The sequence below is a fragment of the Microtus oregoni genome, unplaced genomic scaffold (assembly GCF_018167655.1).
Source record: "Microtus oregoni isolate MIOR12 unplaced genomic scaffold, Mior012 000000F_ref0000247, whole genome shotgun sequence".
In the NCBI taxonomy this organism is placed as follows: Eukaryota; Metazoa; Chordata; class Mammalia; order Rodentia; family Cricetidae; genus Microtus; species Microtus oregoni.
In genome coordinates this window covers 31,382,077-31,404,413 of record NW_024543059.1, presented here as the reverse complement: position 1 = coordinate 31,404,413, position 22,337 = coordinate 31,382,077, and the positions used below count along the sequence as shown (strand labels likewise).

The window sequence follows — 22,337 nt, the reverse complement described above, 5'->3', positions numbered from 1 at the left end:
ATTTGCTTAAGAGTCTGCCAAGGGGTGCTTAGTTCTCCTGTTTCTACCCACAGTGACCACGGACATTTCTGCACCCGCTTCACACCGCTTGTCTCAGTTACCTTTTGATTATATGGCCAAGGCAACATAGAAAAGTTTACTTGGGGCTTACAGCTTCAAAGTGTGAGTCCGGGAACATCCTGGCATCAGGGAGGCAGGCGTGGTTCTGGGTCAGCAGCTGAGAACTTACATCAGATTCACTACCAGGAGACAGTGACAGCTAACTAGGAATCATGCGGGCTTTTGAACCTGCCCACCCCCAGTGACCCAAGTCCTCCAGCAAGACCATACTCTCGAGTCCTCCAACAGTTGCACTATCTAGGAACCAAGTATTCAAACAGGAACCGAAGGGGGCTATTCTCATCCACCGCAGCACCACTGCAGAGCCATTGGCTACTCACAGTCTACCCATCTCAGAAAACCTAGTCTTTCCCTGTCAGCCCATCACCAAAGCCATTTTCATATTTTCAGAACTTTGTTACAGTACCACATCTTGTCTGGGTACCAAATTTCTGTTTCCCACTGGTACTGCCACAAATCATCACAAATGTGTGCGCTTAGACCACAACAAATTCTATAGACGCATATAGTTCTGGAGTCTGGAGTCACACAAGTCTCACGGGGCTAAAATCAAGGTGCTGGCTGCTTTCATTGGTTCTGGCAGTTCCAGGGGAGAATCTTGTCTCATCCAGTTCCTGGAAGACACCTGCATCCCTGAGCTCTGGGCCTTATCCTCACATCTGCTTCGGTCCCCGCATCTCCCTTGAGACTGTCATGCTTTCCCATCCTCCTGAAAGGACCAGTGGATTTAGACTGATCTACTTGGACAGCCTAGGGCAATCTCCCCACACTGAGAGCTATAATTAATTACATCCGCATCCAGGCTTTTGTCCTATGCGGTAGGTAGTCCTCGGTCTGGGAGAGCTGTGCATCTTCTTGATGTTTGCAGTACTGTCTGCCTCTTTGCAGCACATCTTCTGCTGCAGGATTTCCATGGAAACCAGAAAGTCTTCAGTCTGTAGTTACCTTGCTGTCATTGAAGTTCCTATCTCGGTTAACCCTTCGTTTTATTCCTATGCTTTCTCAGAGCATAAAATCAGCAGTTGTCTTTCTTTTCCAGATGGGAAGACTGGACTAAAGAAGTTAGGCATTTTTATAAATGTCACTCAGCGAATGATGACGCTACTCTGGGATCTGGTTGTTTAGACTAAAGTACCTTGTACATGTGAGTGAGCCTCTGGCCAAACAGGAACCCAAGATAGTGAATGTGGGGTTCCAAGCTCTCAGTTGAAACATAAAACCAATTGGGAACAATGATCTTTACATGCAAAGTTCTCTTTCCCTCCTATTAAGATTCAGTTATCAGGCATCGGGTCCCACTTGTTAATGCTTGCATTGCATTAGCAGAATTTATAAATAAAACAAAAATTGGATTTCTGGAAAACAAATGCCCTGTGCCTCTATCTTTCAATAATTCAGAGAATTTTGGCCAAAGGCAGGGTTCTGAATGCTTTGAGCTTCATTAACTGTAGCTAAAATCATTACGGTTTTGTATAGCTCATTTACCTGGCTCCTTTGGTCTATGACAGCCAGGCCTTCCGGAAAAAGGTCTGAGCTGAACTCCATGTGGCGGTTAGTTACCTTTCAGGGTCCTTTCTGTGTCTAAAAGCTCAGAACAGAGGAGTCCCTCTATCTAGACAAACCCAAGCTATTTGTCCAGTGTGTAAAAACAACTTTATAAATGTATTGCATTTGCTCTCGGTCTGTTGTTGCCCGTTAGCAGGTGGGGACCATTACTGGGAAAGCAGCTGTCCCGAGGCTTCCGAATGACTATAAGGCACTTTATACAAATAAGGTATGAGTCTAAGATGCTGGTTGTATTATACAAGCCACTGTTGCATATAGGTTTGCTGGAACCGTTTTTACAGAGTCTTTAAAACATACCTAATGAAGCCCTGTCTGCTGGGCTCTGCACACATTTTTCATAACTTCTGGCCCCTACAGTGTAGATGGGACATCTCCACTCTCCCAACATGCCATGAAAAGGTTCCGGTTGAGCATCTCTTGCCAGAATACTGCTTTAAACTGTGCTAGTGCAGTGATCTCTGCAGCCAGACAGCTCTTGGGTGCAAGCACCTTCAGTGAACCCCACAAAGGCAGCTGGAACACTCTGGCCCACCTTTATAGCCCTGATCTTGGCCAGCAGCAAAGAAGAAATAGACCGGGGATGGACAGAGTACCCAAGGTGGGAGTCTTGTTTCTGTGTCGTCTCTTTTGAAACTGGAGACACACTGCAGAAATTCTATGTTCCAGACCCACAATGGTCCTATGAACAAAGCCAGACCAGCACAGAGGGATGGGGAATGGGCCTGCAATATTCACCATGTCTAAAACCAGGCTGAGGACTCCGCTTCCAGGCAGACTGCACAACACTGGGATACTGAGGAACCACAGTCAGAGAGCTGGCCGACATGGAAATGACCAAATAGAGGCTCTGTTATTGGCATTATCTTAGCTATACTCCCTTGGAAAGGGGAAGAGGGCCATGAAGATGTCAGTCATATCGTTCACATTATTAAGGGGTGATAGAGATCTGGGTATATTAATTGAAGTCTTTTGAGCTGTAACTGGCTTATCTGAACCTCTCTCTCTCTCTCTCTCTCTCTCTCTCTCTCTCCTCACACTGTTCCCAGTGATGGAACCCCAGTGTTCCTGGCAGAGCGGAAGCCACAGAGACACACAACTCCCACAGTCCTCTCCTGTTCTGTGATCGCTATTGCATGGTCTTTGGTGTTCTTCCTGTGCCATGTGGCTTCTAGTTCTACTACTGAGTCTGGCTTTTCATTATTGCTTTCTGTAATACATCTCCTAAATTGTGTAACCATCACGGACAGTAGCTTTATGATCACTTGATACTGCTCTCAATGGCTGTGCCTTTTAAGTCCTTATTTCCCTAATTTCTGGCAAGTTAATCTCTGTTTATAGCACCATTCCACAGGCCTGGACAATAGCCCCCTTTCATAGTTTGCAGCCGAAAACTTTCCTTTCAGTTAGCAATCCTGTAAAATAAGTTTTGAAAAGGTTTAAGGGCAGTCCATTGGTTATGAGCTATGCTGACAGACATGCGCACCATACACATTAGAGTTTTAAAATGAGTCTCTCAAAGTCAGGACAGTGAGAGGGATTGGTGATGTGGGAGATGGCTCTGCTCAAATGTGAGAAAGATGCAGTTTGTACCAAGATCAGAAGGCAGTGCACACACCCATGACATATACCGGCTGAAACGTTAGGTGAAGTCTGTGGCTTTATGGGTAACCCCTGCTCTATGACCGTGTGCAGAGCGTCATCTCCTAAGTCATCTCTCCATCTGAACCTGGGAATGAGAACTGGCGGCATATCCGGCCACCCTGTACTCATGGCCCTTGGTGACTGACTCTCTCCCTGGAGTTATCCTGCAGAACAGCGCCAAAGAATTTTCTCTTCTGACGGGCATCCGCTATCACCCTGCTTGCTCAGTGAATGGCTAGATTGGCTCTTCAGGCTTCAGTGGCCACCAGTGATTGATGTTACCAATTTAAAACACCAGGCTAATCTGTTTTAACAAAAGGAAGTGATAAAGGCAAAAAAAAAAAAAAGAATGTCTTTTGCATTTCATTTGCATCCTGTGAGCACGGACAGCATCTCTACTTAATTGAACAAGCAAAGGACCGCAAGAAGTTATTTGTTTTCTACGCTAGCATTAGAATTAGAGCATGCATCGGAAGTCCAATGTTTCATATTTTATGTAATTAATTTAATTTTAAATAATGGAAAAGAGCACAAGAAATAGAACATAAGCTCATTAGCACAATTTAGAATTTTGCTAAAATTTTGGATTTTTAGAACAAACTCTGTAGAGGCATAAAAGCATGAGTATTTTTGTTTTCATAGTATAACAATATGCCCAATGCCAGGTCATAGACAAAGAAGAGAAGTTTATTTAGCTCTTGCTGTGGAAGCTGAAAAACCCTCAACTCTCTAGTGAGGTCTCTGTGGTGACGATATAACAATGGCAGAAACATGTGTGGAAGAAACCCAAGGTGGAGTGGGAAACCAAAGGAAATGGGAGGCTGTCTTGGCACTCTATAGTAACCCAGTCTTGGGAGAACAACTGGGGCTATTCAAGAATTAAATCAATCCTTCTTAAAGCGGTTCCCTGTGTTACCTAATCTTATCCACTGGGTCTCACTAAGACACTTAGGATTTCTACCATATAAACCTCTGGGGAGCTCACTTCACCCTGTCTGGGCCTCAGCACCCACACACTGTGGCATACTGTACCTAGACCATCTTACAGAGCAGAGCCTACAGTCATAGGCTGGGAGCTAGAGGCTAGAAGAGCCTCTCTGTAGGCAGGTTGCACTCCGCTCATGACTCTGCCACTGAGTAGCTCTACATTCTGCACCTCGCTCCATCTGTGATCCCCTGGGGTAGCCATGGTGATCTCTGTAGGCTATTGTGGTGATGATAACGTGGCTAGAATACTCCCACCATGCCTGCCATGGCATGAGCAGCCCTCGGCATTGTGGTCAGTGACAGTCTTAGGTGGAAGACTAGATTTGAATTAAAATGGCAATGGCCAGGTTGCACCAGGAAATTGCTATTGCAATACAAGTTCCTTTGTGGCCCATTGAGTAATGAAACAAACAGGTTCTGGTAAAGAGCTGATTGTATATATATATTTACCTTATATTTGTAGTCTTTGAATGTGTAAACTATTTGAGAAAATAAGTGTATCTGTAGCCTTGTCGAAGCCTGTTAGGTGACAATAAGGGATAGGAAGAGGGAAACCATTGAAAAAAGCATCATGGTCGGCTTTATGAGCAATGATGTGTGTAGGCACATAATCAGGCCATAGGGTTCCTGAGTGCTCTGGACCCGCCCCTTCACTCCCAGTGATGCTCTCTTAGAGCACAAACATGGATTTCCGTGGGTACCGTAAGACAATTTCATAAACATATTAATTAGAATTTTAATCCAAGTGGACTTATGAGAGGCAGAGCTGGGCCGTTGATCCATCTCTTTTTTTCTTTCCAGCCTGACGATCTCTGCTGAGTGCCCCATGCAGCTTGAGGACTTCCCTATGGATGCCCACGCTTGCCCCCTGAAATTTGGCAGCTGTAAGTTACTTTTACACCTCAGAGCTGTGGGTGTGCTTTGGAGTCAACTTCACATTCATTCAGAACAGGCTCAGTCCACGACTGCATGTGGCGAGATGCAGTTTATCTCGAGGTTCTGGGGGTCTTTTATTCTCAACGCGTGGTCCATATGAGAACTGGAATGGTGAGCATCCATCATAGATGGAGTAAGGCAGTAATGTCTGAAGACATGGAACAGTCTAGAATGTGTGCATCATCATATCATTGTTGGCAGCCCCTCTTCTCAGCTTTTCTTTGCAGCGGTCCCACTTCTTTGTGGTTTTCATGCCTCAGGTTATAATCCTCACAGTCTTACATACCCAACCAGTGACTTTTTTTTATTATTGCATGGTGATGCTGACTCTCCTGTAGACTGTTTGGTAAGTGCAGTGATCTTGTCTTTCATTGGCATGGTCTCTACTCATTCAGAACACTCAAATTATAAGCCAGTGTTATTTGAGTAACTGCTCAAATCAAAATACATTAGGTATGCACTTCTCAAATCTGGTGGACATCCCTGTTCCAGCCACTCTGACAGAAAGTGTAATGCTCCCCCCCCCCCCATTCCCTGTGTGTGAGTATTGGAACTGAGCTGACCTGAACTTCCTGCCCTTTTCCCGTCTACGTTCATATGGACTTGACACTCCTCCCATGTACTGTCTTTTTGCACCCTAGTGCCCTGCAGACGCTAGGAAAGTACTTTCCCATGGGATGCAAGAAATCTCTAGTTTTCTTTATCTTTTTTCCTTTTGACACAGATCTCCACTGAGTAGCCCTGGCTGCCCTGCGTGAACTCTCTCTACAGGCTACCCTTGGCCCCGTAGTTTTCCTGCTTTAGTCTTAAAAGTTCCTGGCATTAGAGACCTGTGGGCCAGATGGTTTAAGGCTGCATTTTCAAAAACAGACTGTTCTTTCTCAGATTCAGCTTGAAAAGTAGGAGACATTGAATCTTGGCTACTTCACCCCTTGGCCACATACCTGTGCCATCATTCAGACTGCCAAGGTCCAGAGTCATTGCATCCATTATCCTGCCATAGGATCCAAAATTTGGACAGGAGTGTACTCAAGTCAATTTGGTTTTTGCTGCTTTCAAAGATCTTTGTCTTTGACTTTTGATAGATAACTTTTGTTGTAATAGGGAGCAACTGGGCTGCATCCCCAGCACCCCGGCCGCCTGGCTAGCTTATGCCCCGAAATAACAACACACAAATTGTATTCATTTAAACACTGCTTGGCCCATTTCTATCTAGCCTCTTCTAGGCTAATTCTCACATATTAATTTAGCCCATTTCTAATCATCTGTGTAGCATGCTAGGTGCGCTTACCGGGAAGATTCTAGCCTATGTCCATCCTGGGTCGGACCTTCATCGCGTGTGCCTCAGAGAGCAGAGCTGTCGAGTCTGAGCTTACTTCCTCTTCCTCCCAGCATTCTGTTCTGTTTACTCCTCCCACCTATGTTTTAACCTATGAGGCCAAGCAGTTTCTTTATTACTTAACCAATGACCTTACTCCATCAAACTTTTGATGTGATTTTTTGTTTTTTGGTGTGTGTGTGTGTGTGTGTGTGTGTGTGTGTATGTGAATTTCTTTGTCTTTTGAGAGGCTGGGGCATCTTTTTGGCTTCCCGGGACTGTCTTTTACATCTTTTTCTCCACATGTAAGCATTTCAGAGCCCCTCAGTCTTCTGAAGCTTCACCATGCTGGTCCACTTGATGGTGTCAAGGAGTTTCTTATATGTCTTTCCCTCTCACTGTTTTGTGTGTTTTCACTTCCGGCGGAACAATTCTCAATGACATATCTTCAACTTCAACCATTGTTTCTTGTGCTTTACCCAGCCTGCTGTTGATTCACTTTATTGAATTTTCCAGTTCAATGTTGTAATCTTTCTCTCTGCTATTTCTGGGTCGTATTCTTGTACTCTCTGTCTCTGTCGAAATTTGACTTGTACATGTGTTACTTCTCTGACCTCGGTGAACACTGTAATACAGTGACTATTTCAAAGACATTTACAGGGAAGCCATCCACTTCATTTCATTTGAGTATGTTTTTAATCTTGTTCCAGGCTTTGAACTTATTTCCTTATTTTCTTCATTCTTTATTGTTTCTTTATTTGATTATATTGGTGAATACTTTACACAAAGTGACAGGTTTTTTATTATTATTATTTAGATTTCCATCTCTATACCAAAACATTTAACATAACCAACTTCTAAACACATGAAGGCATATTTTGGATCACATTTTTCAAGGTTGTGTTCTGTTAGCAATTGTTTTCTTTGGATCTATAGCAAGGTGAGCTGTCCTACTGCAGAACATGGCAAATCAACACCGTTCATATCACAAGACAGAGAACAAAGAGAAAAGGAAGTCGGTGGATCCTTCAGTTTCTTTACCATCAATGACATTTGTGCTTCACTTCTACACCTTCCCAGCACAGCACCCCAGGAACCACAGCTTTAACTCATGGGCCTTTGGATGATATTAAAGATCTAACTAACTGTCCACCGGTCTTCCTGACCTGGCCATGTTCACCCGTCCACCTGGACACATTCTCTGAGTCTCATGACACTTGGTGCTGGTCTAAGTCACTTGCTTTGCTTTATGCAAAGGGTATCTTGCGCATGGTTGGTCCTCTTCGGACTCAGAGACAAGGAAGATCAAGCCTGCTCCCTAGGCAGCCTTTCGAAAAGAAGTTGGTTCATTGGCATCTTCAGCCATCTCCTTCGCTCTCCAGGAGAAACCAATATTTGATATTTAGACTCTCATCCTGTTAAGTCTCTAATGAGTCAGGGAGGGATCGTGCTGACCAGCTGCGAGCTTCATCAAGAGCCTGACTCTTTACTTCCCACGGACACTTAAGTAACCCACCGTGTAGCCCCTAGCGGAGTCGGCATGGTGAGCCTGTGTCCCACATCACCCAGTTTGCAGACTCTCCTTTGTGCGTATATGCTTGTTCCTGTTTTGGCCATCTTGAACTCAACTGAGTTGTCAGCAGCAGCTACAGCTGCTGTGGCTATGGCTGCCACCAGCCCAAGCTGCCGTCCTTGTGCTCACAGGCCCAGGGCCTCCCTCTTTGCTCTGAGCTAGCTGCAGGCTTCCTAATTCCTCCCGTTCATAGCACTTAATGTCAGTTGAAACAGAAGTCTGTCCCTGGGGAAGCACACAGAAAGATCTGGATGCATACTTTTATCAGTTACATTGCAGAGGGTATGACATCTAGACTGAACACATACATTATACCTACAGTGTAAATATGATATGTATAAAAGTTATATATGTAAATATGATATTTTGCCTTCATATTAAAGGAGAATATGTTTTATGTTTAAAATATTACACACACACACACATACACATGCACACACACGTTTGTATGTAGCTAGCTACTTGGCAGGGTTCAGGCTTCAATCTCAGCCTTGCCTGGCTTCAGAGTCTCGGTGAGGTGGAGGTTTGGGGTGACTGTGTGCATCTGTGTACATCACACTTCCAGCTCCTGCCTGGGATTCTTCCAGCTATGGGGCTCTGGAGGCCCAGACGCTTCAACAGCACAGAGGAATCCTGCCTGGACTTAGCAACCTTGCAGCATTGGCTTACAATTTCCTTCCAGGCGTCCACTCTCCTCACATTTCCAGTGCCAGTCTCCCTCAAGTGCCCTGAGAGTGATTTCTAGTGGGGGTCCAGACAATAGTAGCCGCTGTCTGATCTCTGCCCTCTGCCATTCCTGGAAGTCAGCCTTTCTGACCCAAAGGGTTTCAATACGGACTACTCTAGGCTTCTAAAAGAAGGCCTGCTTAAGGGAGACAAGTATGTATGATAAATGAAACATTCGGTGGACGGAAATCGTTCATTTTTTTCAAACTTTTACCATCGAGTGTTATATTGTAGTTATGGTATCCATTTCCTTGGGGGAATGATATAAAGAACGGTCATCACTCTTTCTCAGAGTCACTTGCCGATGGCAGTGAACACCAGTGTTTATGATGAAGTGCCATTGAGTCTGACGTTCCCCAGGTAGGTCACCTGAGACTGCCGACTCCCATGATTGAAGGAACAGTAATCTCCAAAAGAACATCAACTGTAGTTTAAATTTATGCCGCTCTCTCCATGTGAAGAATAGGCTTTGATTTGATCAAAAACAAAACACCAAGGCTATTTTTGCCACCCTGAGAGACTGCTCTGGTCACTGGCTAGATGAATTCTGTCCGCTGTGATCCCAGCTTAATGGCAATGGCGTTCAGGACAGGCAACTCAAAAGCAATTCTGGATAAAGGAAAGTATGTGACAGCCTAATTTTTTTTCATCACTAAAATTTTTTCATACTTGTCAGGCAGCCAGCTGCAGGGAAGTCACTCACACTCAAAGAGACACACACACCTAACAACGGAGGCACCCCACGCTCCACCAGGACAGTAAATGATATGAATGATGCACGCTGAGCAAAGCCGGCAGGGACAATTCCTGACCCCAGCAGAAATTTCAGATTGCCTTGTCGGGTTTAATGTCCTTGATAGTATGGAAATGGATCTTATTTGACTTTAGTGTTGAGTATTTCTTTACATAATCTGCTATCATCACCCCTGCCCTATGCAAACCACCACATAGCTTGTTTATTTTTAATTGACTGGGTGCTAGCAACTTCTAGAAAACTTAACCGTTCCTCAGCTCATAAGCTTCGCATTCAGAACACGCTCATGCTAAGAGACAAATTGTTACCCAATTAAAGGTGTTTTTATTTGTCTTTTATCTTTTAGATTTGCTAAAAAAGAATAGATGCTTAGCTAACTTGTTCACTTATACTACTTATGCATGTGAGCGCACAGAAGCTAAATGCGCAAGTATAATGAGCTTAAATTACCCAACTCAACAGTTCTTCGCTATTAGGAGACAAAAGAATGCAAATGTGTGTCTCTCTTCCGCTGAGCCACATGCTTAGGTTTCTCTGGTTTGTGTAGAGCAGACGGGAGCTAGCCACTTAGGGCTACTGCCTCTCCTGTCAGTGTGGAAATTAGTCCTGGTTTATAGACAAGGCTTCCTAGACTGTACGGAAGTCACTTAGGGATAATGACATGTCTTCCATCCGCAGTGCTCCAGTGTGAAGTATTTGAAAAAGAGAAATTATTTTGTTCATTTTCTTCTTAGAATAGCGCATTAAGTACTAGCTTAAATTATCAGGATAAGAACTGGAGACCTGCACACTTACCGCTAGAAGCGACTTCCGTGAGGGAACGGGCTGTGCATCTCCTGCTGTGAGCTTTTAGTGCATCCTAAACATGGATTCCTGACCCTACTCTTGCATCCAAGAGACCCCAGGCAGAGTGACTGCACAATTTCAGTAAGCCTGGTAGATATGAACATCAAAATTCATCAAGTCCTAACCTGGGTGTGTCAAGTTCAGATTTGCTAAGTCATCATGCTGACATGCTCGTTAATCTTGACTTTCACTGTGGTCTGAATGATTATGTCTCCTCTCATTCATGTGCGGAAAGCTAATTCCCAGTGTGCCCGGGCGGTGTTGGGAGGGTCTTCGGGAGGTGATTATGTCATGAGAATGGAACTTTGAAAAGTAGGATTAGTGCCCTTAATAAAAAGCTCCAGGGGAAGCGCTTATCCTTTCTGCCCCATGAGGACATAGCAAGAAAACAGGAGACACAAATTTTAAGACACTAAAACACTACTTAAAAGACGCTTTGTATGTGACCTTAATCTGTCTTAGATTGTCACTGGTCACACTGTTGATTAACAGTATTTACACTTTCAGTGTTTATGAGAGCCCTGTTACGATGAGTTGTTTCATCTCTACAAATTTGTGTATTTACTAGAAGTTTTGTTTGTTTTTAATTTTACCCGTCATTTTTAAGTTTACTGCATGTGGTCAAACAGGATACAAGGAGTGAGTTCAATCCTTTTTTATTCAGAAATGTTTGCTTTGTGTCCCTGGATGTGGGCTATTTTGAAAGCCTTCCATGTGCTGTTGTATTCTGTGTGCTCTTTGGTGTTTGAATTTGGATAGAATATTCTGTAGATATCAGCTACATCCCTTTGATCTGTGATGTCAATCAGTTCTAAAGCTTCTTTGTTTATTGTTTGATTAGACAGCCTTCCGACTCGAGAAAGTGGAATATTATTGGATTGATGTTAATCTGTGACTTTTGATTTTTTTAAGGAAGTTGCATCACTTGGGTTTGGTGCGTATATATTTAGAGTAGTAATATCTTCTGTATTAAGGTATTAACTGTACCTTAATTGGAATGAAGTATCCTACTTTGTCTCCTTGGTTTAGTTTTAATTTGAAGTCTATTTTGCCAGATATTAGAAGATCAACATCTGCTTGCTTCCTGATTCCATTTGATTTAAGTATTTTGTTTATTCTTTTACTCTAAGGCAATGCCTATCATTAAAACTAAGATGTATTTCTTCAAGGCAGTAGATGGATTTTGCTTCCTGATCCATTCAGCCCTTCTATGTCTTTGGAGAATTGAGACCATTGATATTTAAAGTTTTTAAAGATTTTTGTATGCATTAATTGGGATCATCTTGTTGATGACTTTTGGTGTTATTCGTTATATTGTTATCATAGTCATTTTTGTTTAATAATTATGGTTTTTTATTTTCTTTCACAATCTCTCTGATATGCTCATTCCTCTCTTCATCCTGAAATAATATGCCCTTAATTTTCCTTAGGTTTGGTTTGTTGGGTACTTTTTTAGGTTGTTTATGCCATGGAAATATTTTCTTTCCCATTCGATCATGGCAGATAGTTTTGCTGCATATATTATTTTAGGTTGACTGTCATCGTCTTTTAGAACTTAGAATACATCGCTCCAGGACCTTCTTGCTTTCCAAAGCTTCCACTGAGAAACAGAACTTATTATGATGGATTTTCCTTTATGTGACTAGGTTGGCCTTTTTTCTCTTGCAGGATTCAATGCACTTTGCTATATCTTAGTGTTTTAACTATGATATTTTATGGGACTTTTCAGGTTTTGTCTATTTAGTGTTCTCTGTGCTTCTTATATTTATATGGGTGTGTTTTCTTAATTCTCTTTTTTCATTGAAGATCTGGTATATGCCATTGACTTGAGATTCCCCCACCCCACCCCATCTATGCCTATAAATCAAAGATTTGGTTTTTTCAAGATAGTCCACATTTTTGTATGTAAAAATTATTATGTTCTTTTCTAATTTAGTCTAGAAACTCCATTTTATCATTGAGATCTGATATTCTGCTTGATATATTCCACTCATAGTCTTTTCTCTTACCACATCTCCATTTCTTTCTTCATTAGCTGACCCACAGAAGCACTCTCTATTAGGAACCCCCATAGTCAGCACACTTGCTTAGCATCCAGAGAGGGCAAGAGCAATCCAAGATGAGGCACTCACCCAACAAAGATAGAACCAGGTATTAATACCAAAAAATATTTCAAACATCATAGTTCTAGATGCCTAGCTTCCATGTTGACAGGGGATTCTGTCCCACCTAGTACTGCAGCCTTTCAGTGCCAAAGAAACACACAGAGACTTACATTAATTATAAACTGGCTGGCCTATTAGCTCAGGCTTATTATTAATTAACTTTTATATCTTTTTTTTTTTTTTGGTTTTTCGAGACAGGGTTTCTCTGTGGTTTTGGAGCCTGTCCTGGAACTAGCTCTTATAGACCAGGCTGGTCTCGAACTCACAGAGATCCGCCTGCCTCTGCCTCCCGAGTGCTGGGATTAAAGGCATGAGCCACCACCGCCCGGCTAACTTTTATATCTTATATTAACCTATAATTCTTGTCTGTATTAGCCACATGGTTGGTACCTTTTATCAGTGAGGCATTCTTATCTTGTGTCCTCTGTATCTGTGTGGCAACTGCATACTGAGCCTTTCCTCTTTCCAGAATTTTTTTATTTTGGTCACCCTACATATACTTCCTGCCTGGCTACTAGCCAATCATCATTTTATTAAACCAATACAAGTAAAAAAATCTTTACAGGGTACAAGACCATTGTCCCACAATCCTCCCAGAGCAAAAATAAAAACATGAGCAGTTAAGCCAATAATATCTCCATCAGAAATCAGTAATTCTGACACAGTAGGCCCTGAAAAACACAAGGACTTCCAATATATCAATTATTAATATAGTCAAGGGTTTTTAAGTAGGATATGAATAAGTCTCCAAATGAACTTAATGGACACACAAAGAGTTGAATGGACTAATAAAAACAATTCAAGATATGAATAAAATCACTAATAAAAAATCCAAACAGAAATAAAACTAGAAATTAAAAATTGAAAATATAAAATATAAAACCCCAGAAGTAAGAATCAAAAGTAGAGTACAAGACAGGGAAGAGCGAGTCTTGGGTGTTGAATATAAGATAGAAGAAGTATAAAAGGTCAGTCAATGAAAAAGTTAAATATATAAAACACCCAGGCACAAATCTGGGATACTATGACAAGACCAAACCTTCAAATGACAGAGATCTAGGAAAGAGGTAAGACTCAGGTCAAAGGCACAGAAAATATTTTCAACAAAATCATAGGAAAAAATCTTACCAATCTAAAGAAAGAGGTGTTTATTAAGGTATGAGAAGCATGAGAATGCCAAATACCAGAAATGAAACAAGACAAAAAATGAAATTCCACATAATGCATCATTATCCAAACACTCAATGTCCAGAAGAGAGAAAGGATATTAAAACCTACAAGGGAAAAAGACCAAATTGCGTCTAAAGGCAGATCCATTAGAATAACAATTGACTTCTAAATGGATCTCTGAAAGCCAGAAGGGCCGATCCAGATGTTCTTCTAACTCCAAAAGACTATAGATGACAGTCTAGACTGCTATACCCAACAAAGCTATCAATCACAATTGACAAAGAAAGAAAAAATTCCATTATAAAAACCAAATCTGAGCAATTTCTATTTGTCAACGAATCTCTATAAAAAGGAAAACTTCAGTCTGAAGAGATTAACTACACCCAAGAAGACACAAGGAACAAATTATTAAAGATCAGTTCATCAAAATGGGGGAAAAAATCACACCATAACAAAAATTAACAGAAATCAATAAACATTGCTTGTTGATAGCTCTCAATATTAATGGTCTGAATTATCCAAGAAGAAGCATATGCTAACATATTGGGTAAGAAAGCTGGATCCATCTTTCTGCTGCATCTAAGAAACTCACTTTAAAATCAAGGATAGATATCTCTCAATGTAAAAGGATGGGGGAAAGCAGATACATTAAAGCAAACAGATATAGCCATTTTAATATTACAAAAAGTACTTTAAACAAAAAGTAATGGGAAGAAGTAGGACACTACATACATATCAATGGAAAAATACATCAAGAGGATATTGTAATTCTAAACATTCATAGACCAAACACAAGGGCACCCAAGTTCATAAAAGAAACACTATTACATCTAAAATCACAAATTGAATATCATGCAGTGATCGTGGTGATTGGTGGCTTTTAATACTTAATTCTCCCCAATACACAAATTATCTAGACAAAAACTAAATAGAGAAATTATGAAATCCAATTGCACCTAGAAAACATCTACAAAACATTTCATCCACAACACAAAAGAACACAGTTTCTTCTCAGCATCTCATAGAATGTTCTTGAAAATTAACAACATATTTGGACACAAGACAAGTATCAAAAGATATAAAAAATTGAAATAACACCTTATATTCTGTCTGATCACTATGGGTTAAAACTGGGAATCAGTAAACAAAAACAATAAAAAACTTTAAAACTAATGGAAATTGAAAACTCGCATCTGAATGAATAGTGGCTTTAGAAAGAAATCAAGAAGGAAACTAAAAAAATTTAGAATTGAACAGAATTGAAAATACAATATATCCAAACTTATGGGACACAATGAAAACAGTTCTAAGGGGAAAGTTCATCGCACTAAGTGTCTGCATAAAAATTTAGAGATATCTCATATTAGTAACAGCACACATGGCAGATTTAGACTCTTTAGAAGAAATACTGCTCAAAAGGAGTAGACAGCAAGAAATGATCAAACTCAAGATTAAAATCCATGAAGTAAAAACAAATAACAAAAAGACAAGAACCAATGAAAAAAAATGTGTTGATTCTTTGAGAAAATCAACAAGACTAACAAACCTAAACTGACAAAAATATGGAGAGAGAAGATGCAAATTAATAAAGTAAGAGATGAGAAGGGTAACATTACAACAGAAATGGAGGAAAATCCAAGATTCATAAAGATTCCACCAAACTGGAAAACTTAAAAGCAATTGGTGAATTTCTTTATATATATATGACCTATGGAAATTAAATCAATATCAAATAAATAGTTTAAACAGACAAATAAACCCCAATGAAATAGAATAACAAGTTAAAGGTCTCCCAATGAAAAACCGTCCAGGGCCAGACGAATTTAGCACCAAATTCAACCTGCCCTTCAAAAATGGATTAATGCCAATACTCCTCAAATATCCTGCAAATTGAAAATGAGGGTACACTGTCTGATTCTTTTATGACAACACTCTACCTCTGATACCAAAACAACACAAAGACCAAACAGAGAACAACAAATTTATAGCCCAATATGCCAATAGAACATAGTTGTAAAAATTCTGAATAAAATACTGGCAAACTGAATCTGAGAACATAACAAAAAGATTATCCACCACAGTTAAGTTGTTCTCATTCCAAACATGCAGTGATAATGGTTCAAAACACATAAACTAATACGCATAATTCACCATATAAGCAGACTGCATGACAAAAATCATATGATCATCTCATTAGATGTTGGAAAAGGTGTTGAAATAAGAAGCGGCGGGCTGCATCTCCAGCACCCGGCCGCCCCCACGGCTAGCTTTACCCAAAATAATTACACGGAAACTGTATTCTTTTAAACACCGCTTGGCCCATTTCTATCTAACCTCTTCTAGGCTAGCTCTCGCACCTGGACTAGCCCATTTCTAATAATCTATGTAGCCCACGAGCTGGCTTACCAGGAATGAACTTAACCTGCATCTGCCTGGAGTGGGAGAATCATGGCGACTCCGGACTCAGCTTCTTTCTCCCAGCATTCTGTCCTGTTTACTCCTCCGACCTATGTTTTAACCTATGAGGGCCAAGCAGTTTCTTTATTGCTCAACCAATGAAATCAACAGATTGATATATGACACTCCCACATCAAAAAGGCCTTTGACCAAATCCAACACCTCTTCATGAGGTGTTGGAGAAACTCAGAATACACAGGACATATCTCTATGTATTAAAGGTAATATACAGCAAGCCCACACCAATATCAACCTAAATAAAAGGAGTAAAAAAAACATTAACACTAAAGTCAAGAACAAGACAAGGTTGTCCGCTTTTTCCATACCTGTTCAATGTAGTATTTAAAAAGCCTTAGATAAAGCAATAAGAAGACTGAAGGAAATAAAGGGTATTTAACTAGGAAATAAAGTAGTCAAAGCATCTTTATTTTAAGATGATATGATTTTATACATAAAACAACCTAAAAACTCCACAGGAAACTTCTATAGCTAACAAAAGATTTTAGAAAAGTATCATGGTTGCAAAACCATGATACACACACACACACACACACACACACACACACACACACACACAAATCAGTAGCCTTTCTATCTACAAATGATCAACAGGCCAAGAAAGAAGTAAAGGAAGCAGTACCTTTCACAGCAATCAGAAAATACAAAATGTCTTGTGATAACTCTAACCAAGCAAGTAGAAGACGTATGAAAAAAAACCCTCAGGACACAGAAGGAAGAAACGGAAGATGACATCAGAAGATAGAAAAAATCGCCCCGTCATAGATCAATAGGATTAATATTGTGCAAAGGACCATCGTTCCAAAATCAATCTATAAATTCAATGCAATCTCCATCAATATCTCAACACAATTCTTCATAGAAATTGAAAAAGTACTATTACCAACAACTAACATGATACCTCAGACAATCCGGAATAATAAAAGAATTTCTGGAATTTTCAGCATCTCAGATTTCAAGTTGTATTACAGAGCTGCAGTATTGAAAATATGGTACTGGCATAAAACATACATGCTGATCAACGAAGTCAAATGAAGACACAGACGTAAGTTCACAAACCTATGGACACCTGACTTTTGAAAGAAATTAGAAATACACGCTGGAGAAAAAGACATGTTTAGCAAATGGTGCTGGTCAAACTGGACGTCTATATGTAGAAGACTACAAATAAATCCATATTATGACCGTGCCCAAAACTCAACTCCAAATAGATCAATGGACCTCACCATAAGACCAGAAATGCTGAATCTGATGAAAGAGAGATTGGACAATAGGCTTGAAGTCGTTGACATAGGAGAGGAATTTTCTGAATAGCACAGACATTAAGACCAACAGATAGTAAAAGGAACTCCATGGAGCTGGAAATTTGTATGATAAAAGATCCCATCATTCAGACAATGTGACAGCCTACAGAACTGGAAAAGTTTTTTACAAATTACACATCTGATAGTATGTGAAAGAAAAAAGCACACACAAAAAAAGCATCAAGAAAACACGCAACAACTTAAAATGGTATACATCATTAAACAGCGAGTTCTCCAACAGTGAAGTAGATATGTCTGCAAAACGCTTAGAGAAATGTTCAACACCCTTAGCCATCAGGGAAATACAAACTAAAACTAGTGTCAGATTTCATGTCCTACCTATCGGGATGGCCAAAATCAATAAAACATACGGCATTCTCTTGAGAACGTGAAGAAAGAAGAGTACTCGCCCATTGCTGGTGGGGATGGAGACGGGTGCAGCCTTTATACAAACCAGTGCTGAGGTTCCTCAGGAAAGTGGATATAGATCTACCTCGAGAGTGGTTCCTCACGGAAGTGGCTACAGCTCTACCTCAAGATTAGCTCTACCACTCTTGTCCATATACCCAAAGGACCGTACATCCTACTCCAGAGATCTGTGCTCATTCAACTCCATTGTTGCCGTATTCAAATAGAAACTGGAAACAGCCTAGACTTCTCTCGTTGCTTCATGGGTCATGAAAATGTAGTACATTTACACAGTGGAATATTATTCAGCTCTTAGGAAAAAATGAATTACAATATTTTCAGGTAAGTGGATGGAGCTAGACTAAATCATCCTGAGTGAGGTAACCCAGATACACACACACACACACACACACACACACACACACACGCACGCACGCACGCACGCACACATGCACGTGTGGTACATACACACAACAGAACATTGTCTGGAGAAATTCAGTCCTGAAATTTCCAGGTAGTGAAGTAATACAGACCCCAAAAGACAAACTACACATGTTGTCTCATATATAGACCCTAGTTTCCATTTGTTATATGACTTTGTTTAAATTGGCGTACCAATAGAAGCCAGGAAAGTAGAAAGGGCCCGTGGAACCAGCATATCAAGTGATGGCGGATAGGAAGTGGGAGGCATGAAGGGGAATCATGGATGAGAAAGGGTTAGGGGTGGTAGAAGACCTAAAGTCAGCTGAGAGATTGGAGGGTGGGGAGGGATAACTAGTATTAAAGAGGTTGAAATGGCAGGTAGAAGCTTCCTAAGATAAATATATATGCATATATTTAATATTTAAATGAATTTACCCCATGACATGGGGATAGTGCCTCCCAGACACTATAGGAGATCAAACAAATAGCCCAGGGCAGGTATGGGTTATCTCTCTTTGAGCTGTTGTCCAGTGGGAGCCAACTGACCACCTGTATATACCTGGCTATTAGCTTTGCTCACGGCTAACCACTAACACTTGATGCAAGATCTACTTCTGAAGACACCACATACCTGAGTTATAGGACACGGGGAAAGCAAGCTGGTAAAGGCTAGGGAGCGTTATCCTTCTGGCTACCGTTCACAGTGCTGAAGCGCTGTGTGCATTCCCATTGGAGAAAAGTACTCCCCTCTCTTTACCAGATGTGACCTCCACACGTTACAGTAACTACTGACCTGACAGAAAATGTCCCCTGGCGAAATAAAGTCAAGGGCAACCAAATGCATTTCTGATTAGATTTATGTTTTTTTCCCATAAGAATTCATGCTTAGGACTATTAACTGGACCAAGAACCCATGACCAGTTAGGTCATAGATCCTACAGGGAGAACGTGGTGCTGTTATTCTGCTAACTGTCCTGTAAGTACTAATCTTAATTCCCATAGATTAGTGCACCATCCCCTCCTCATCAGAGAATCTTCTTTCTGCAGACACCCACATTGGCCAGTGGGCCAGATTAAAAAGACTCTGGCATGTTTGGCCCTAAACAAGACATTTCCTTCATATCTCCTCATGACTTACCATGAAAGCAAAATGGAAAAATGTCTTTGTTAAATCAGCGGCGGTGGGTTAACTGCTGTGACATGAATGTGCCATTGCAAACACGAACTCATGGTGACCAGTACTGCCAGCAAAACCCATGCCAGCCAAAAGCCCAGCAAGGCTGGGGAAGGTGCAAAGTCCCTAGCCGAGGAATTGCTGGCAACTGGGGGAAGGGAGTCTGTTTTCTTTGGGATGTGGACTCTGAGAGGCTACCTATACTGTAGGCTTCCTCCTCTCAAATTCTAGACCCTGAAATGCCAGGGAATAAAGTCGGTAACCTCATAGGCTGTGCCTTGGGCACACCATAGCCACGTCTGGGAACTCTGGACTTCTCAGCACCCTAAGAAAACCCCTTCCCCGTTCTCTTCCTGAGCATGAGGCTCTGGTGTGCTTTCCTCAGAACCCAGGACCCTGCTCAGCAGAAACAACCACGTCTCCCCCCACAGCACACTGATTTCTCATCTTCCTCCCACTGCTGAACAAGATGGTTTTAATGTTCAGTGTCCTTCTCTGTCTTTTCCCTCCTGTTTTCTGTTTCCTTCCTTACACAGGTCAACAGACCTTGAGATCGCCTACATTTGAGTAGGTCACATCTTTGCTTAAAACCAGTGGAAAAGTTCCCAAGGCTCTACTGTCTTGCTCCGCCCTCTTCATTATATTCCTAGCTTCTTTCAGGCATCTCTGGATTGCTCCTGCTTCTGGACCTGTCGCCTGCAGCTTCCCTAATCTCAAGGGACACAGAACCACTCTTGAACATCCCTTAGATACCCTGAAAGAAAGCCTCGGGTCAATCTCATTCTGTCATGTACTCTTCCTTCTCCTCAGCTGCCTTCACAGCACTTCCTGCCCTTTCTGTGTCTGCAGGCCTTTCCGGCCACAGCCCTTGCTTTCCTCAGAGCGTGAATTTCTTGAGGGAGGTACATGGGTTTGCTTTCTATCCTATCTGCCCCAATTCTCTTTCATTGCTGATATGGCAAACTCTCACCAACCTCACAGATTAAAGTAACACCTGTGCGGCCCAACTGTTCTCTAACCAAAAGCCCACGGGACTTGGTAGATTTTTCTGTCCTCTCTGTCTCACAAGGCCTGAATCGTGGTGCTGGGAAGGGCTGCGTTTTTCTCTGAACATTCTGAGTAGGCCTCAGGTTTTTGAGCGCGGCAGCATTCAGTTCCATGCGGCTGTGGGTAAAAGTCCCTGTCTCCTTTTCAACTGCCCCAGGCTCATTCCCTCCCTCTTGGTGCTGATGTCACTTCCACCAGCTTCAGAGCCAATTAGTCAGCCGAGTCCTTTCTGCATTTGCAAATCTATTCCAGGGTCCTGTTTTTAATGGGACCGAAGCTTGGCCACAGTGATAATCTGAGATCGTCATTGCTCTCATTTTATCTGCAGAGCAGCTTTGGTGGTGGAAGTGACAAGTTGGTGGCCTGGCATTTGGGCAGAGCTGCTGTCTCCCCCAAGCAGCCGGTCACCCTGGACAGTGCGGCCAGTACACAGGGAAGATTTGGAGTAGGAATAATTGACTGTTGTGTTTACAGCTGAATGTCACCGTGTGAGTCAGGCAGCTCGCTAAATCTCAGCCATCTCAAGCCACCTCAATGTGGGTCCTCTCATCAGCCCATCCCACAGATGAAGGAACTACAGCACAGAATAGGTGACCTGTGCAGGTCACGGATCTGCTGGGATGGCAGGCACTTGTCTCAGAGATGAGACTATTCTTTGGTCCATGGGAAGAGAATACATAATACGTAAGAACTGGCTTAATGGGTGGCAAAAGTGGAGCATCCGGTCTTTTTGTGACAGCAAGGGTCTGACCCACATGGCCCTGGAGGTTGATTTCCAACATCTTCCCCCAGTCATCAGCATCTTCATGTTTTCCCCAGTGGAAACCACTCTGCGCTTACCCACTATCCTTCCTTTTCCCTACAGATGCTTACCCTAATTCTGAAGTCGTCTACGTTTGGACCAATGGTTCCACTAAGTCTGTGGTTGTGGCAGAAGATGGCTCCAGACTCAACCAGTACCACCTCATGGGGCAGACAGTAGGCACTGAGAACATCAGCACCAGCACAGGTAAGAGATGCGTAATTTATTGTCTAGGGATAAAGGGTATCCAACCTTCCATGGCTCCGTGTGCTACTCAGAAGGAGTACAGACCCCATAAAAGCACTCTGGCTCCTGGAGGACCTCTTGTGCTTGGCGAAGCGGCACCAGCTGCAGTGACCTGGGAACGGAGAGGCCACTGATCTGTGCTGCGTGTGGCATCTGCCCTGGACATGTGGGTCCCGTCTGGAGGCCCAGTGATCTGAATGTATAATGTCCCTCACCACTCCTGAGAAACAAGGCGGTCTCTGACAAGAGGGGGATGCCTCCTGCTGCCTGTTCCCCTGATTCCTTCTCTGAACATCTCAGAGGTTTCCCTGTGGTTGAATCTGGGAAACCAAACTAGCAAAAGACAAGCGGCTAAGGTGGTACCAACAAGGCAGCAGGTGCCGTCAATCGTACACAAAGCAACTGTCTTTGTAGGGCAGTCCAGCTTGGACAGAGGAATACCATGCACATAGCCTGCATGACCTTGAAGTTCTATGGCCACACCTTTCCTGGCTGAGGGCAGGCATGGCTTAAACTATCACCAGTGATGGTATTGGCAAACAGGGGGTGCAGCCTGTTTCCTCGTGTAACAGAAGAGGAAAGTCTTAAGGGATGAGCCGAGCCATGCCTGTGAAACGTGGCTGAGCTTCAGAGAAGCCTTTGTCAAGAAACTGGCA

General features: G+C 42.1%; 1 protein-coding gene across 6 annotated transcripts in view; it reads left to right on the top strand.

Annotated features, from left to right (window-relative positions):
- The window catches only part of Gabra5 (gamma-aminobutyric acid type A receptor subunit alpha5), an 88,390-nt gene that overhangs the window by 45,420 nt on the left and 20,633 nt on the right, over positions 1–22,337 (top strand). For all 6 annotated transcript variants that reach the window (XM_041655550.1, XM_041655561.1, XM_041655522.1 and 3 more), the window contains 2 exons: positions 5,116–5,198; positions 21,499–21,642. In XM_041655550.1, the coding sequence (XP_041511484.1) occupies positions 5,116–5,198; positions 21,499–21,642 (227 nt within the window). The remainder of the gene's footprint in view (positions 1–5,115; positions 5,199–21,498; positions 21,643–22,337) is intronic.